General features: G+C 40.5%; 2 protein-coding genes across 3 annotated transcripts in view; both read left to right on the top strand.

Annotated features, from left to right (window-relative positions):
• LOC125260286 (E3 ubiquitin-protein ligase TRIM39-like) overlaps nucleotides 1-18,553 on the top strand; it is a 40,992-nt gene extending 22,439 nt beyond the window's left edge. Inside the window, exons 6-11 of one of the 2 annotated variants that reach the window (XM_048178588.1) lie at nucleotides 8,812-8,892; nucleotides 10,250-10,372; nucleotides 13,577-13,879; nucleotides 16,541-16,667; nucleotides 17,256-17,282; nucleotides 17,393-18,553. In XM_048178588.1, coding sequence (XP_048034545.1) covers nucleotides 8,812-8,892; nucleotides 10,250-10,372; nucleotides 13,577-13,879; nucleotides 16,541-16,667; nucleotides 17,256-17,282; nucleotides 17,393-17,931 — 1,200 coding nt within the window. In that variant the 3' untranslated portion in view covers nucleotides 17,932-18,553. The remainder of the gene's footprint in view (nucleotides 1-8,811; nucleotides 8,893-10,249; nucleotides 10,373-13,576; nucleotides 13,880-16,540; nucleotides 16,668-17,255; nucleotides 17,283-17,392) is intronic. The other variant, XM_048178590.1, reaches the window with a different exon arrangement.
• On the top strand, nucleotides 393-8,126 carry LOC125260318 (E3 ubiquitin-protein ligase TRIM47-like). Its single transcript, XM_048178639.1, has 5 exons — nucleotides 393-552; nucleotides 1,310-1,860; nucleotides 5,373-5,456; nucleotides 6,473-6,660; nucleotides 7,969-8,126. Exons 2-5 carry the CDS (start codon nucleotides 1,312-1,314, stop codon nucleotides 8,000-8,002), a joined length of 855 nt encoding a protein of 284 aa, XP_048034596.1. The 5' UTR covers nucleotides 393-552; nucleotides 1,310-1,311; the 3' UTR covers nucleotides 8,003-8,126.
• Nucleotides 18,554-18,943: the final 390 nt, after the last annotated feature.

Raw genomic sequence — 18,943 nt, 5'->3', positions numbered from 1 at the left:
GAAGACATCACTGAAGGCGGCGTAACAAGGAGGGATAATGACCGAACGTTTCTCCACTGGACTTTTGATGTACGTAGTGCAGACGGGGAGCATCTCTGGACAAGGAGAGGAATGCTGTGGTAGAATAGGTAAACAGTTCGGGAAACAATTGTCACCTCACTTCAGGATTTCGCCGGTTCTCCAAGAGTTGACTGGATTATGCTGCTCCAACCATGGGCGCCCTAAAATCACATCAGCGGTGGAGTCCTCCAGAACCAACAGATCTTGATGTTCAACGATATAACAACTGTTTCTATCAAGCTGCAGTTGTGTAAACTGTGATAACTTGATTTTTATAAAAGCTTCTTACACTGTTACACACTCAGCAGGGATGAAATATGAACTTTTCTGTATTCATGATTATAGGTGCAGGAGCTATAGCATCACTGCATGTGAGTAAAAGACTTCAGCGAAAGTGAAACTTAACAGATGAACAGGAAGCTTCATTAAACAACAGCATTTCATTTCTCTGACAATTTGAAATGAACAACCTGATCTGATATTCACTCTCAGGTAAGTGATGGAAATGTAAGAGCTAGTTCAGTATAGTTTGGTACCATGAAGCAGCATCAGATTGTTGGTAAAAGTACTATTTGTCATTTTTTGGGCTGTAAATCAAAGTTTTATTTTTTGTGGTCATGTCACAAAGACTTTCTATAATGGGTGAGACAGGAGGTACTTGAACTGGTGACAGAATGAAAAATTAAAACCATAAAAATTATTTTTCTAGTACAAGTCACAAGTCTTTTAAACAGAAATGACACCTGGTGTTTACAGATATTTATTTCATGGGTTATTTGTTTGAAAAATTACACTTTCTTTCCTTTCTGTCCTGTCTTTTATATATAAAAATATCTTTTTGTGATTGTATAAAATGGTGTTATGAAAACCAGTTACATTTGCTGTATTATGTACTTTAGATTCTTCTTCTGCAGCCCAATAGATCGAACTGCAGCCATATGAAGCATCAGGCCCGCAGTTTCAGACGGTAAAATAGAGATAGAGCTTATAGTCTCAGTGAGGTTAGGGTTAGTGGTGGAGGCGCTTCCTGTCAGAAACTGCTTTTACGTATGCCTGCTTATGGCATGTATGATTGCTTTGACTGCTTGACATTGGATCATAGTTTAAGTTGTTATAATAGTATTTATTTGTAATATATTTTAGAACACACACAAAAAAAACTGTGCACATAACTTGTATTATGAAATTTGCTTTCTTCAGCAATGTAGATGATATATTGTCATTAATTATTAATTAATTATTTTTTCAGTCATGGCATCCTCCAGTGGTCCAGCACTAAATGAGGAGCTCCAGTGCCCCATCTGTATGGAAGAGTTCCCTGATCCAGTCACCACTCCATGTGGACACAACTTCTGCAGAACTTGTCTTACAAACACACAGACCTGCTTCTGTCCATTCTGTAAAGAAAGATCCAGCAAAATACTTGATCTTGAGAGCAACACAGCACAGAGGTTAACAGAGGTTATGCAAAACTTTAAAGAGAAGCTCGATCTAGGAGAATCTAAGGTCTTCTGTGACTTCTGTGATGAAAGAAAGCAGAAAGCTGTGAAGTCCTGCCTGATGTGTCAAAGCTCTTACTGTGATGATCATCTGGAGCCTCATCGCAGAGTCCCACGTCTAAAGAAACACAAACTCATCAACGCTGTGGAAAATCTGGAGGATTATATATGCCAGAAACATGAGAGACCTCTGGAGATGTTCTGCAGAGATGATCAGACGCGTGTTTGTCTGTTCTGCACTGAAGGAGATCACAGGACTCACAACACTGTTCCTATAGAGGAGGAGAGTCAAGAGGAGAAGGCAAGAGTTACAGACAAAACACTTTAAACTTACTGTGAAATACAGTTCTCTGTTCAGCTCCAATCATCGTTTGAGTCTTGCTACGAGTCTGGGAAGCTCTTCGTAGGTGTTGGTGTGACGGTGCTGCAGCGGTGGTCGCTTCCCCTCCAGTGTAAAATTCCTGCTGATTTATTCAGCTTTCTAAAAGAGCATTCCTAGCACAGCTGCAGGCTGCACTATATACCTTCTTAGTCTGTGCAGCGGCCATTTACCCTGTGTGCTGCAGCACTTTGAAAAAGAGCAATTTCTCTAAAAGAGCAGCATGGGTGTGACACTGCATCATTTTAAAGATATCATTCCACCTGTGTGTTTCTGGATGCTGTCGTTACCTGACACTGTCTGACAGTCACAATCACTGCCTTGCGTATTTGAGCTTAAAGCATGCTGAGGTAGCGTTTGTGGATACGTCATGCACCCACTGTGGGAAGACCATCGTGATGCTGTGGTCAAGACTCGCATGCCTGAAAGGAGGCAGAGTCCCCTCTGTTTTGCCCCGATCAAGTTCCTTTTCTGATAATCAGAACAGTTCAATTCAGTGAATATCCAGGGTGACCTGAGGATCACAGTAAGACCCAAGTCAGATTGAAACTAAGCATTTCATTCGGGGCTCCAGCGGAAGATTAGGTGTCGATTGCTGCATCAGAGGGTTGTCTAGAGTCCTCCGGGGATGAAGGCTTGGCTGCATTTCCCCCTTTGGGGAGAATGGCATTGCCCGAGTCCAACCCAGAGCTGAAAGCCATGCTTTCCAGGGCCGCTGATAGCTTTGGTCTCCAGTGGATGGCTCAAAGTGTCCCAAACTCTAGAGGATGGACGATTGGTTTCTCGGGGCAGAGGTGGCACTGACCCCCATGCCTTTCTTCCCGAAGGTGCATGAAGAGATTTCCAGATCATAGCAAGCCCCGTTGTGCTACTTTAACCGATCTCGCTACCCTCAATGGCGGGTGGCCAAGGGGTTCGTGGAGATCCCCCGGTGGAGCACGCAGTTGCAAAAGTGCTGCCACCTGGGGGGAAATCAGCATCTCCCATCCAGGGCTTGTAAGTTCTCATCCGTTCTCACGGCTAAGGATTACAGAGCCACTGGACACGCCGCTTCCACCCTGCACCCCTTGGCCAAGTGCACCAGGCCAAGGCCCTTAACTCTCTGAGGTCTGAAAACGCGCCGGCACGTTTTGCAGGTTTTTTTTCACATTGCAGCAAAACAGACTTAAAATACGCCGTCATTTTTTGTCATAGAGACATAAGTAATACATCAATTGAAACTATAGAATATCTTCTTTTATTTGTATACACTCAGAGTAAAAACAAAATGTTGTGCTTTTTGTAAAATAAAGAAAACTAACATGATGCGTGATTTCTCCTCTCTCTCTGAACGAAGTCCAATCTGATAGTTCTCAGAAAATGAACTGTAACTTAGTGAATACTAATCACAGAAAAATTACACTTATGTCTAAAAAAACGTTAAGATGTCAGATTTTAAATCATGTAAGTCAAATCGAAAACAAACCTTCTGTGTTTATGTAATCTGTATGAAAAGAGAGCCATGTCAGAAGTCCGTGATTCAGCTCATTATCTGCTAATGCGGCCACGCCCACGGAGCCAGCGCTATTCAGACGCAAATTCAGAGGCAATACATGCATTCATCGTCTCAATCGTGTATTTATTGTCTTGAAAAGTGTTTATCTGGATGTAAAAGTCATGGTTAGGGAGCTCTAGAAGACATGCAGTTAGTTCCTGTTTTCTTTTCTTCTATAGATGAATTTTAGATGAGTTTTTGTTTCTTTAGCGCCCTCCGGCTGCAGTATGAATTGGAAACTCCATTCATGGAATAGCCTCTTCTTCTTTTAGATGAATTTGTGGACTAAAAATGCACAGAGAGCACCCTCCGACTTCAAGTATGAATTGAAAACACCAGCGCTCATAGTAATGACAATGAATATTAAATAAATATAACTCCTCTGTATAGAAAATTGACATAAGCATATTAGAATCCAATATTTCTCCAAATGTGCATGCTTTTAAACTAAAAGCCTATATTCAGACTATTTGCATCACAGAAATACATTATATTTTAAAGTATAATATAAAACCATTACTTTATATTGTAATAATATTTTTCTGTATGTTTCATATATCATGATGAGCTTGAGACATCACAGAAGGTTTTTTTCACAGCCTACCTGACTGAAAGGCCTCATTAATATGCAAGTCATTTCAGCTCATTACTATCCAATTCTTTTGTCTTCTCATGTGAGAATGACCCATTATTCAGTGGTGATTCACGCCTCCACGCATACTGTGTTTCTTGGCAAAAAGTGTCTTACAAAAACTAAATCAATATATTGTTTTTTATGAAGGAGTAGGAAGCATAATTTTTACATAATTTTGAAGCAAAAACTCTAGTCTACAACCTCCAATACCCAAAAGTCTTGTAAACACAGATTTACTATACTTTTTTGGGCCTTATTTCAGTGACTTAAGTTTTTTGTTTTTTCAATAACCACGCATAAATGTTATTCCTTCAAAAACACAAACATGTACATACATGTTCCTCACATATTATTGTAGCCTAGTTTGTGCTGAATACAGTGTAATGACACTTTTGTCATTTATACGTTTATGAACAACTGAAAAAAGCACAAATGTCAGGGCATGTCAAAACTTCTCCAGGCCCCAAATCAGCCTCAGACTCCAGAGGGTTAAACAGCTGCAAGAGCATAGTTCAGATCCAGACTTGCTGCAGGAGCTGTGCATGAAAGTCACTGCCGCTCCCTGGGTCAGACGATGCGCTCTCTGGTGTTCCAGGAATGCCATCTGTGGCTGAACCTTGCAAATATGAGGGAGTTCAACAGAACACACTTTCTCGACTCCCTGATTTCCAGGCCTCAGCAGCAGTCTCCACCAAACAGGTGTCAGCGCAGAGCCAGCCACAGGAAGACACCACAGCCCGTCTCAACTCCAGCCTGTCCCGCCAAGCAACCCAGTGGTGGAGGAAACAGCTCTTCGGGAGATGGTGATTATACCACTCCCTCCCCTGGAGGAGGGCTGGGTGGAGAATCCTATGTTCAGTTCTGTTTTTGTTCCGCCACTGGCTCCATTGCCAGCAGTACCCTCTGTAGTATCTGTATAGTCTCCCTCTGGAAACCGCAATCGCTGCTCCCACGGGGACCCACACAATTGCATGCTTTGCCTTGTGGGTAAACATGCTACTGAAAAGTAGACGTTTTCCTGTTTGTTGATGTTGGTGTAGGTCATTATGAAATGCTTGTCACTTTTTTTTTTTTTTTTTTTTTTTTTTATAAAAATCAGCTAAAAGTTAATTTTGTCAATTTGTCAGAATGCATCATATGTTACCTTTAAAGTTGACAGACATGGACTAAAAGACTAACATTTTGAATTCATGGGGTCTATTATTCATTATTCAAATAAGCTACAAATTCCATGATTAATGTGTTTTTCTCTGTATCTATCATCAGCTGGTTCAGACAGACAAGCAGCAGATGATCCAGGACAAAATGAAGGAGAATCAAGAGAGCGAACACTCAGTGGAGCTTAGAAAGGTGAGTTTTGTTGCCAGTTGTGTATGGAAGCAGATCAGTCTCATTAATAATTCACACAAAAAACATGATGCACACATGCATTGCCAATTTCACATGATTGAAACCTAATGAACACACACACACACACACACAAACAATTCTTGTATACGAAACTTAAAACACAATTCATAGATATACAACAGTGCACAAAAATGTTTAAAATTTATGAGTTTATCCTTGAATAGGAATGTGCAAATCGTCATTCGCGTGTGAATAGCCTTTGTGTGTATAGTATTTAAGTGTGTATAGTATGTATAGTATTAATTGTGTGTGTATTTTTGAGACTTACCTGTCAGCGTTCTCCTTGTACTGCCGTCTGTTATATTTTTTATATTCAGGGTGGCCCAGCTGTGAAATTGACCAAAATCAGCAAAAATAATAAATTAAGAAATAATGCCTAACTATGCCACCCAAAGAATCTACCTATGAGACTTTACACAAGTTTCCTACCCAGTGGCAAGCAAAACATGGAGATGCAGGTATCAGTCAAACAATACAAAAAAAGAAAAAAAAAAAAAAAAAAGAAACACAGTGCACGCCAAAAACCACAGCACACAGTGAAGAAACACTACGGAAGCAACTGTGAACACAGCCGCTCTCCTAACAAGAGCACAAACAAAATACAAACGCAAATTAACCATACGCACCAAAACCTGAATAAAGAAAAAGAAATACAATACACCAAATTGCCTACTGCATTAAAGGGATAGTTCACCAAAAATGAAAATTCTGTAATCATTTACCCCTGCTCAAGCAGATCTTGGCCCCCATTGACTATCATTTAGATTTTTCCCTACTATGGTAGTCAATGGGGTGAGATCTGCTTGGTTACAAACATTCTTCCAATGGCCGATCGTCAGCTTGGTGTGTCCCTGGATTTACTATAGCCAATAGTATACAGTATATTATAACACATAAAATTGTTGGTTTAACATTAACTCATGTAAGGTTCTTTAAGTAAAATTTTTGTTTGACAGGCATCATCATCAGAAGTGGAATCAGCTGCAAGGGCTCTTATTGAGGTGTTAGCCAGGGGCCTGGCTGCATCTTCATCAGGTGGCACATCTTCAACAAGAGAAAATGTGCGATTGAGCGAGGCAAGTGACAATACTCCTTTGCCCACTCTGCCGGAACCAGAAAATAGGGTGAGGCAGGCATTGAAAAGGTAATTTTATGGGTTTACAATTTAAATATTTAGTATTAATAAAATAATTAAAAAGATGGTAATGACACTTTAAAGGGTACTTATTATGCAAAATTTGGACATACATGTGTATTGGCAGTGTGTGAACACAACCACCCTATAGTGATAAAAATCCCCCCACTCCTTTTTTTTTTAATCCGCATAAATCATAAGCAGTATCTCAGAACAAGCCGTTGTCAGGTTCCTGGCAGTGTGATGTCACATTAGCCACAGGCCCCGCCCACGAATGTTGACAGACACTGCTGTTTGAACATAGAACCGCCCGGAGTGAGCTATACAGAGTCCGCCATTGCTGCACTGACGAGAATGTCTCCCAAGCGCAAGAGTTTTAGGTGTTCTGTAGCTGGATGGAATTCGTTTATGTCTGCGCGAATCATTTCACACCGGACTGCTTTGAGAACGAATGTCAATACAAAGGGACAATACAAAACATACAGTCTCCAGAGTGATACTGGATACAGCAGTAATGAAGGTGAGAGCACTTTGTTACAGTTCATCGGAGTTGATTTATGAATATAAAGTTTACAAGTTTATTAAGCAGTTGTAACGAGTGTTTCTGTGTTCTTCGCTGTGTATGTTGATGATAATGCAAGGGAGAGAGAGAGTTTATAGGTAATATTTTAATGCACACTTGCAGTGTTTTATAAAGCTCTTACAGAAATTTTCCAGACTAAAAATGGACACTTCATCTTTTGTGTGAAGTACAATAAACGTCATAAAAATCATCTGTAAAGTTTTGGCCATCATTCAGAAGGTACAACAAGCTTGTAGTAATATAGTGGATAAAAATATAACCGTAATTAAAATAAAATTTCTGACATTATAGTGCATCGTGACTGACTCCTGACAGGGGAGAATCAGCTCTTAAAGCTCCGCCCTCTTAGGCCAAGAGCAGCAGCTCATTTGCATTTAAAGGGACCGCACTGAAATGGCATGTTTTTGGTCAACCACAAAAAGTGATGCAAATATCGCAGACCAAGGTACTCAGCGTACCATTGGCTTGTTTTGTTAACACTTGAAGGTGATTGGGCTCTCATGGCGAGACCCCCCATTCGTCAGTCTGTTCTGATATAAGGTCTCCGTTCCCTCCTTCAGGGAATGAGGGTTACATACGTAACCCTAGACGTTATCACCTTTTGAAAATGGCACTTCAAATAATGCAACATCCATTTTAGAACATAAACTAAATTACTCAGTGTACATACCTTTTCATAAAAGTTGCTCTCTTCAGCAATGTAGATGATAAACTGTCATTACTTTTCTTTTCAGTCATGGCATCCTCCAGTGTTCCAGCACTAAATGAGGAGCTCCAGTGCTCCATCTGTCTGGAAGTGTTCACTGATCCAGTCACCACTCCATGTGGACACAACTTCTGCAGAACCTGCCTGAGCAAGTGCTGGACAAACAGAAAGATCGGCTTCTGTCCATTCTGTAAAGAAGAATTCAGCAAAAGACTTGATCTCAAGATTAATTCAACACTTGTAAAGCTTGTGCAACACTTTAATAAGCTTAATCAAGAATCTAAAGTGTTCTGTGACTTCTGTGATGAAAGAAAGCAGAAAGCTGTGAAGTCCTGCCTGACGTGTCAAAGCTCTTACTGTGTCTCTCATCTGGAGCTTCATCTCAGAGTCCCACGTCTAAAGAAACACACACTGATCAACGCTTTGGAAAATCTGGAGGATTATATATGCCAGAAACATGAGAGACCTCTGGAGATGTTCTGCAGAGATGATCAGACGTGTGTTTGTCTGTTCTGCACTGAAGGAGAACACAGGACTCACAACACTGTTCCTATAGAGGAGGAGAGTCGAGAGAAGAAGGTAAAGAGTTACAGACAAAACACTTTAAACTCACTGTGAAATGCAGTTTTCATGTGTGTTGATGTTGGTGCAGGTCACATTGAAGGGCTTGTCACTTTTTTAATATAAATCAGCTAAAAGTTAATTTTGTCAGTTTTTGAGAATGTTACCATATGTCACTTTCAAAGCTGACAGACATGGACTAAAAGCACAGGAGACTTTTGAATTCATTGAGTTTTTAGATCAAATAAGCTAAGATTTCAGTGATAAATGTGTGTGTTTTTTTTCTCTATGTATCATCATGTATGTATAGACACAGACAGATGAGCAGCAGATGATCCAGAAGAGAATGAAGAAAATTCAACAGATCAAACACTCAGTAAAGCCAAGAAAAGTGCGTAGAAATTATTCAAATTAATCATAATAACACTTTCTTAAATAAATTGCTTTGTTGCCTCTTGTTCAATTTGCAATTTTGAGCCTATTGTAACAGTTAAACATCATAATATTTTTTAAAAAGTTTCAAGTGACATGAGGCCAATAGATGAAGAGAGAATTTTCATTTCTTTTTATTAAACAGATTTATCAGATTATTTCCATTTGATACACAAACCTAAACCTAGTATTCTTTAACAAAGTACCTGAGTCCATTACTGCAGTGCTTCTCAACTGGTTTGTCTGTGGGACCCCCATTTTCTCACGGTCATTAAGCCACAACTAAAATCCCACAACAGGAATTTAAACTAAACTAATTTATTTCCCAAAAATGGTTGACACACACTTAAAATTACCACTTTCCACCTAATTAACATAAATTGTAAGCATACCACTAACACAGATGAATAAACAGTATTAAGGTAAGGCTATAATATAGCAGTCCCAAACTAGTTTTTCATAATACAATAAAGAGCCACCACAGTCATCAAAAATATAGAAAATAGCTCAAAGGGAAAATAAAGTGGTATTTAGTTACCATGTTGAAAACACAATACTAACATGAACTGTTAATAAAACATTTGGAAATGATCCTGATGAATAGAATGAACATCATACCTGCATGCAAATCCTTCCCAGCTAACACACAATGTACCAGTTATGTGATTTATTGGTACTTTTTGATAATTTCATGATTTACTAATTAACAATGTAACTATGCTGTTGCATGCTCGTAATAATTTGCTCGTTATGTATTAAGTGACATACAGTACGCGCAATTGAAGAGGTCGCGCTATGAGTTCAGAGCGCTATGAGTTTTTATTTTGTAACAAGTTATGAAACAACAGCAGAATAATAACACTGACATATAGCCTAACATCTAACCTGACCGCAAATACTGACTCCACCTCTCCAAAAATGTAACACAGTGTCAATTCTACGCAGACCACAAGCATTGTTATTGGTCTGCTAGAACCTCTCCCTGCATGTGTAATTACACATCGATGTGGACAACAATGCAGAAGTATAAATGAAAACCTAAGGTGCAGAGGCTACAGCGTAGGTCTGACACACTAGTATAGATCAGCCTTTAGAATTAAGGCTTTTTTGTTGTTGTTGTTTCTTTGACGACACACTCCACGACTCACCCAATACGGTTACAACCCACCAGTTGAGAAACACTGCATTACTGAGTAAATAGCCTTCCCTTAGAACATGTTTTCTGGCCTCTTGCACTTTGGGCCACAACTTTGCACAAGTTTTACTATCTTTTTTCGAGAAGTGTTACTTGAACTGAATTTTACTCTTTTTTGCAGACTCTTATCTCCAATGACTGTTTCCTTACTTCATCTCGAACCGTCCATATTTCAAACTGGATGGTTATTGGTCTGGGTGTCCTGTTGGTAGCAGCGTTGATCATCCTGCCTAAACAATATACTGTGAGTGGGAGTGAGTGAGTGTGTTGCATTGGTTTAGGAGTGTAGTGTAGCTGCTTTTTGAATGATGCAATGGTCTCAGCCACAGGCACCGAATGGTCAGGCACCCACGTAAAAACTCGAGTTCCCTTTCAGTCGGTCACGTGTTTAACATTACTTAAGATCATTCTGATGAATGAGGTCTTGCCCCAGAGAGCCCAATTACCTTCGAGTGGTAACAAAACAAGCCAATGGTATGCTGAGTACCTTGGTCTGCGGAATTTGCATCGCGATTTCTGCCCCGCTTTGTGATTATATAAGGAGCAGCATGAGAATTATCGCATTCAAGCTTTCGCTTCGGAGCCGAGCACTTCATTTTTGCTGCGCTTTGAGTCTTCAGTGGTGTTGGTGTGACGGCGTGGTTCGGTGGAGATCGTTTAAAGAGCTTCCTGCTTCTGTTCCAGCTCTGCGTCTCCCCTGGGCGCTTCAACATTGCTGAAAGAGCTTTTTTTCTCTCTCTAAAAAGAGCATACACGGGTTGAGTTTGCATCTTTGTAAAGACGTCATTCCGCCCGTGTGGTTCTGGGTGCGGTCGATATATGGCACCGTCGGACTGTCGCAAGGGCTGTCTCACGTGTCTGGGCTTTCAGAAAGCTTAGGCTATGTTCGTGAATGACTCATGAACATGACCATTGCAGTGTTAAGATCGAGACTCGATTACCTCAAATGAGGTAGAGTCCCCTCTGCCACACCCCAATCTAGTTCTTCTCATGAGAGGGCTAATCTGGCTGGTGGCCAGGGTGATCTGAGGGTGACTGTTGGGGCTTCCCCGACGAGACAGCCTCTTCAGGCCACACCCCCCTCACAAACACTGCAAGCTATAGAGCTTCCAACTGAGTTTGTTGGTCCCTCTCATCAGGGTCCCAGCATCTAATTCAGGGGTCCGGCGGATGACCAGATATCAATCACTGCATCACTAGGCGGGCTTGAGTCCTCGGGAGATGAGGATTTCGGCTGCTTTGCCTCATTCTGGGTATGCCAGCGTTGCCCAAGTTTGATCCTGAGCTGACGGCCATGGGTAGCTTTCCCGGGTAGCTGAGAGCATCAGGCTCCACATCAGTGTCCCAAGCACTCTAGGCTGGACGATTGGTTCCTGGGGGCTGCACATGCTGATTGCAAGCGCTCCCCACCGTATCCTTTCTTCCCGAAGTCACCAGTTTGTGAAAGTGACCTTTAACTGCCCAAAACCTTTCTGGGGCTGCCTCTGTCTTCACTGCCCTCGATAGGCCAAGGGGTATGCAGGGATCCCCCCAGTTGAGCACTCTGTTGTGATGCAGCTGTCAACTCAGCGTGCCTCCACCTGGCGTGGCGATCCCAAGCACCTATCCAAGGTGTTAAGTTCTCGTCCACGCTTGTGGGAAAGGCTTACAGAGAGGGCTTGAGTCCTCGGGAGATGAGGATTTCGGCTGCTTTGCCTCATTCTGGGTATGCCAGCGTTGCCCAAGTTTGATCCTGAGCTGACGGCCATGGGTAGCTTTCCCGGGTAGCTGAGAGCATCAGGCTCCACATCAGTGTCCCAAGCACTCTAGGCTGGACGATTGGTTCCTGGGGGCTGCACATGCTGATTGCAAGCGCTCCCCACCGTATCCTTTCTTCCTGAAGTCACCAGTTTGTGAAAGTGACCTTTAACTGCCCAAAACCTTTCTGGGGCTGCCTCTGTCTTCACTGCCCTCGATAGGCCAAGGGGTATGCAGGGATCCCCCCAGTTGAGCACTCTGTTGTGATGCAGCTGTCAACTCAGCGTGCCTCCACCTGGCGTGGCGATCCCAAGCACCTATCCAAGGTGTTAAGTTCTCGTCCACGCTTGTGGGAAAGGCTTACAGAGCTGCAGGTCAGGCACGTTCTGCCTTGCATGCCATGGCCATCCTGTAAATCAGACAAAGGTGTTTAAACAGTTGCTCGAGGGCTGTGCTGACCAAGGACTCATGCAGGAGGCGCACGCTGCTACTGACCTCGCTCTACAGGAGATAAAGGTAACTGCGCGGTCTCTTGGTCAGGTGATGTCCATTTTGGTGGTCCAGGAGTGCCACCTATGGCTAAACCTGGCAGACATGAGGAAGTCTGATTGAACTCAACTTCTCAACTCCCCGGTCTTCCAGGCTGGCCTCTTGGGCAAGACAGTAGAGAGTTTCACCCAGCAATTCTCGGCTGCCCAGAAGCAGTCTGAGGCCATCAAACATATTCTGCCCCAGCATAGAGGGGGCCCCCCTGCTGCCTCTCCATTCCCACCCAGCCACAACAGCAGCCTCCACCCAAGCCGCAGTGAGGAGATGGCTGCAGGAAGGTGCCCAACACTTCAGAGATGCCCAAGTAGACCTGTTTGCCTCTCTAGACACTTCCCACAGCCAGTTGTTTTACTCCTGACCGAGGGCATCCTCGGCATGGATGCGCTGGCACACAGCTGGCCGCAAGGTCTACTCAAATATGCATTTCCCCCAGTGAGCCTTCTTGCACAGACAAGATCAGGGAGGACAAGGAGCAGGTCCTCATGGTTATGCCCTATTGGCCCGGCCGGACCTGGTTGATGCCATCAGGTTCCTGGGTGGCTAGCTCTTGGGACCTCACTGTGGTTCTATTAGCACTGCAGAGAGCTCCCTTCAAGCCTTTGTTCTCAGTTGAGCTGAAGTTTCTTTTAAAATGACGACTTTGACCTCAGACCAGCTCTTTGTTTGTTACGGACACCAGCAGAAGGGAAAGGCTGTTTCCAAGGAAAGGTTGTTTACGCAGACCAAGGTACTCAGCCTACCATTGGCTAGTTTTGTTACCACTCAAAGGTAATTGGGCTCTCGGGCGAGACCCCATTCGTCTGAATGATCTAACGTAACGTCTCCATTCTGTCCTTCAGGGAATGATGGTTACACACGTAACCGAGACATATTCTCCATTAATTTTAACCAGTAAAAATAATGATTGCAGCTTTTACACACAACTTCAGTCTCTTTTTTTATAGTTTATTTGAGGCCGTTTCTATGCCGTTCTTTTAACAACAAATGTTGACAGTACAGTAAAGCCCATCTTCTTTGATTTGATTGCCCATCTCAGTCCACTGTTAGAATGCAGAGGCAAACCACCTTAAAACTTAAAATATAACTTTTAATGTAACATAGCACAGATAACGAGAAATCTTCCACTGTTGAGCTCTTCACTGATCTGATCCAATCCATTTAGAGATGTCAGTCTGAGCAGCTGAAGATGAAGGAACAGCAAAAAGAAGCAGAGAAACAGGGTGCAGATCTCACAAAAGAGCTGCAGCAGGAAATTACTGAGCTGAAGAAGAAAAACATTGAGCAAGAGAAGAGAAACACTGAGCTGGAGAAGAGAAACATTGAGCAAGAGAAGAGAAATATTGAGCAAGTGAAGAGAAACACTGAGCAGGAGAAGAGAAACACTGAGCTGGAGAAGAGAAACACTGAGCTGGAGAAGAGAAACACTGAGCTCTCACACACTGACGATCATCTCTACCTCATACAGGTATCTGAACATCTGTTTCATCAGTCATCATGTACAATATTACAGGACAAACACTGTTTTCAATCCTAGCTGCCACTGTAACTGAACAGAATGAAACCATAATAAAGTCATTAAATAATTAACTCCCTGAGGTCTGAAAACGCGCCGGCGCGTTTTGCAGGATTTTTTTCACATTGCAGCAAAACAGACTTAAAATACTCATTTCTTGTCATAGAGACATAAGTAATATATCAATTGAAACTATAGAATGTCTTCTTTTATTTGTGTACACTCAGAGTAAAAACACAATGTTGTGCTTTTTGTAAAATAAAGAAAACTAACATGATGCGTGATCTCTCCTCTCCCTCTGAACGAAGTCCAATCTGATAGTTCTCAGAAAATGAACTGTAACTTATGAATACTAATGACAAAAAAAATGACACTTACGTCTAAAGAAACATTGAAATGTAAGGTTTTAAATCGTGCAAGTCAAATCGAAAACAAACATTCTGTGTTTATGTAATCTGTATGAAAAGAGAGCCATGTCAGAAGTCCGAGATTCAGCTCATTACCCGCTAATGCGGCCACGCCCACGGAGCCAGCGCTATTCAGATGCAAATTCAGAGGCAATACATGCATACATTGTCTCAATCGTGTATTTATTGTCTTGAAAAGTGTTTATTTGGATGTTAAAGCCATGGTTAGCGATCTGTAGAAGACATGCCGTTAGTTCCTAGTTCCTTTTCTTCTTTATATGAATTTGTGGCCTAAAGGTGTACAGAGAGCGCCCTCCGGCTGCAAGTATGAATTAAAAACACCATTCCTGAAATGTCCTCTTCTTCTTTAGAATAATTTGTGGACTAAATGTGCACAGAGAGCGCCCTCCGGCTGCAAGTATGAATTGAAAACACAGTATCCAGCACTCATATTGATGACAATAAATATTACTTCTCAGTATAGAAAATTGACATAAATATATAAGAATCCATCAATATTTCTCCATATGTGCATGCTTTTAAGCTAAAAGCCTATATGAAATGCCATAGAGGTAACATAATTGTTCAGACACTTTGCATCACAGAAATACATTATATTTTAAAGAATATAATAGAATACCATTATTTTAAATTGTAATAATATTTCACAGTATTGCTGTTTATGATGAGCTGAGACATTATTACAGAGGGTTTTTTTCACAGCCTACCTGACTGAAAGTCCTCATTAATATGCAAGTCATTTCAGGTCATTATTATGTGATTATTTTGTCTTCTCAGGTGTAAATGGCCCATTATTCATGACCATTCACGCCTCCATGCATACTGTGTTTCTTGACAAAAAGTGTCTTACAAAAACTAAATCAATATATTGTTTTATATGAAGGAGTAGGCAGCATAATTTTTACATAATTCTGAAGCAAAAACTCTAGTCTACAACCTCCAATACCCAAAAGTCTTGTGAACACAGATTTAATATACTTTTTTTGGCCTTATTTCAGTGACTTAAGTTTTTTGTTTTTTCAATAACCACGCATAAACATTATTCCTTCAAAAATACAAACATGTACATACATGTTTCTCACATATTATTGTAGCCTAGTTTGTGTTGAATACAGTGTAATGACACTTTTGTCATTTATATGTTCATGAACAACTGAAAAAAGCACAAATGTCAGGGCATGCCAAAACTTCTCCAAGCCCCAAATCAGCCTCAGACTCCAGAGGGTTAAAGGTGCAGTGTCTAAATTTTAGCTGCATCCAGCGGCATTGATGTTTACAAATCTTTTATCTGGAGTCCGAGTCAAGTCTGAAGTCTTTAAGCTGGAGTCTGAGTCAAGTCTGGAGTATTTTGTCATGGGTTCATGTCGAGTCTTGAATCATTAAAAAAAAAAAAAAAAAAAAAAAAATTCTCATACACAAATCCTATTTTTTTTCCTAGTTGTATTATATAGACAAAATAATATGATCTTTCTATCATCTGTTTTGTTTGAAATTAAGGTACTATGATGTAAGGGATAATGTACATCCAGCCTGTTACTTTATAATCCATTATAATGTACAAAACAATCATCCTGGCAACACAAGTAGTCATTTTCAATATAGTCGCTAAGCGGACGCAAGATGGCGCCAGTGAGTCACTGTTTGCTATACAGCAGTTTGTTATACAGCTTCGTTGTTATTGACGACAGTATCATTATCTTATGGACACACATTAAAAAAGAGAAAAGCTGCATATACTACGAAAAGATTGATAAAACCTAGTGCTAGGTTTAAAGTCTAGATATATTTTTTGTTCATATTTTAACAGGCTGGCAATCCAAATGAGCCTTGCAGCTACACCACAGTATAATAGCTAGCTGTGTTAATGTGACTAACCTCTGTGGATGCGATGTCTCGTAAAATTTGATGCTTTCTTTCCGGCGTCTTTAATAGTTTTCCCGCATTCTGTGCATCTAGCCGATATCTGACTATTATGTTAATAAACCCAAACGAAAGAAGATAAGGCATGGTGTCTCCCTCCAGTTTTCATGGGACTCTTATGACATTTCGGAGTTTAAGCACAATACACGGTGTAACACCTATCCAGTTAACTTTTATTTAAGTGCTACATAAAATAAGGGACCCATCTTGTGGTTTAAAAGAGAATAAAGTCAAATGCACCTTAGTCTTCTCTCTTCTGCTGTAGATGTACCTGAACACCCTTTCACACACCAAGGACTGGACTGAGATCAGTAGTGTCTCTGATGTGGATGTGAGCTCTCTGAAAAGAGTTCTGACTGAACTGAAGAAACTGCTAAATGAAAAACTCACTGGTATGTGAATATCAAACACAGGGTTCTTGTCAGTAACTAAGAAAATGCATTTTAAAATTAATTTTAAGCATCTGTGATGTGCTGGTGATTACCACATTATTAAAATCTTTTAACTACAACTCACGTCATAACCAGTTACAGAAGTGTAATGTGAACTTTAGTGACACGTAAGTCACATGACGTAACTATACCTGTACAAACTCTATCACAGGATCATGTGACACACAACCTGAATCTGACTACTAAATAAACTGTCTAAAAACTTTTCCCTCCTCACAAGGACAATTTAGGCACTTAACAGCAAAAATAATGCACTGTTTTTACACTGTTTTTATGCCTACTGCAATTTTTACACTGAATGATTATTACAGCTTTAATAAAAACACAAGCTTGACATTTCTGCTTTTAAACTCTCTGTTATGATCGTCTCATAGACCTTCATTGTAAGTGCATTAATGTTAAACACATTCTGTTTCACAAACTGATTGACGATCAATATTTACATTCTACTGATGCTGTTAATAGAGAGAAACTCACTGAAATATACCTATTACTAATTCATCATTATATTGTCATCTGTGTTCACAGTGTTGAAGTTTGTGCAGAAGTTCTCAGGTACAGTGAGATTGACACCAATACACTCACAATACTTTTGATTATATTGTGTTTTACACACATGAAAATGTTTGTTCTGAAGTTGATTGATAATGTCTGATCTCTCTCAGTGGATGTGACTCTGGATCCTGATACAGCAAATCCATTTCTCATCCTGTCTGATGATGGAAAGCAAGTCGGTGATGGAGACATTAAGAAGGATGTCCCAAAAAACCCAAAGAGATTTGATGCCTGGTTTTGTGTTCTGGCAAAGCAGGGATTTAGTTCAGGGAGATTTTACTATGAGGTGCAGGTGAAGGGAAAGACTGTGTGGGAATTAGGAGTGGCCAGAGAATCCATTAACAGGAAGGAGAACACAAACAATAGTCCTGTGAATGGATACTGGACAGTGACTCAGTGGACTGAGAATAATTATGCAGCTCGTGACAGCCCATTTGTCTCTTTATCTCTGAGAGTGAAACCTGAGAAGGTGGGAGTGTTTGTGGATTATGAGGAGGGTCTGGTCTCTTTTTATGACGTGGACTCCAGATCTCATATCTACTCTTTCACTGGTCAGACTTTCACTGAGAAACTCTATCCATATTTCTATACGGGCAATAATGATAAAGGTAAAAACTCAAAGCCACTGATCATCACACCTGTCAACTGAAACAAACTAAAAACATCAAATATGAAATGATTAAATGTGGATGTGATGTTTTCAGAATATGTAAATAAAAACCAAAAAAGAATTTGCACAATCAAGTAGATTTTACTTACAGATATAAAGAAAACAAACAAATTTTTGTATATTTTTGCTGGGTAGTATTTTTCTTTCATACTGACGTGAAGGATCTTGGTAAGCGCTGCTCGAGCTGCGCTCCGTCTGCTGTCTATCCCACTGAAAAATTAACTGGGATCTCATGGTTGTACTGTAGCCTACTAAGTAAAATGCACCCCCGGACCAAGGGTATAATGTATATTAATAAAATAAAGTAATAATGAATAAGTAGGTAACTACAAGCTGGACAATGTGCCAAAACAGCCAAGCCATCGGGATTTCACTTTTCCCAGCTGCTCGTGATGGCCAGTCCGAGACTGCCTTATGTTTAGCACAGTTATTATATTAATAATAAAAATGATAGCACTTCGGGTGGAAAAGGTCATCTGTGTTCAGTCTTTTAAACTACTCCTCAACATGCATGTAGTGTAAATAAAGCAGTTACATCAATGAGATGATAGTAGTCCGCGGACACACCCCCGTGCTAATGGTACAGCCCACAGCGCAAATTACAAGACAGAAAAATGGAAAAATAGAAAATCGGTTAGATTTCATTTATTCAAATGGTAGTTTCTAAAGTCATAATTTAGCAAAAGTATCTATTAAAGGAAGTATACAAAAAAAAAAAAAAATGAACGCCTGGTTTCAAATATTTCATTTTTGCATTTGCATTGTATGGTCTGAAAATTGAATTGTGAAGCGTTACACGGACCGTTACACATCTATATATTTCTTTTGTCTTTCATTAATACTTTGATTTTCAAATCTACTATGAAATTGTTTCTAATATACTAAAGTTCTAGACTTTCCAGATTGTTTCATGTTATTTTGTAAGGAAATTTATGAAGCTATCTGAATAAAGTCAAGAGTTCAATTCTATAACTGATATTGCTTGTAAACT

This window comes from Megalobrama amblycephala, linkage group LG24 (genome assembly GCF_018812025.1).
Source record: "Megalobrama amblycephala isolate DHTTF-2021 linkage group LG24, ASM1881202v1, whole genome shotgun sequence".
NCBI lineage: Eukaryota > Metazoa > Chordata > Actinopteri > Cypriniformes > Xenocyprididae > Megalobrama > Megalobrama amblycephala.
Note: the sequence above shows the minus strand (reverse complement) of the source record. Positions and strands in the feature narration are given on the sequence as shown.

Bases quoted from the DNA above. Each gene is read 5' to 3' on its own strand.
- LOC125260318 (XM_048178639.1), top strand. From the start codon at position 1,312: ATGGCATCCTCCAGTGGTCCAGCACTAAATGAGGAGCTCCAGTGCCCC. The intron at 5,457-6,472 runs GTGAGTTTTGTT...TTTGTTTGACAG, and splicing joins ACTCAGTGGAGCTTAGAAAG to GCATCATCATCAGAAGTGGA. The intron at 6,661-7,968 runs GTAATTTTATGG...TTTTCTTTTCAG, and splicing joins GTGAGGCAGGCATTGAAAAG to TCATGGCATCCTCCAGTGTT.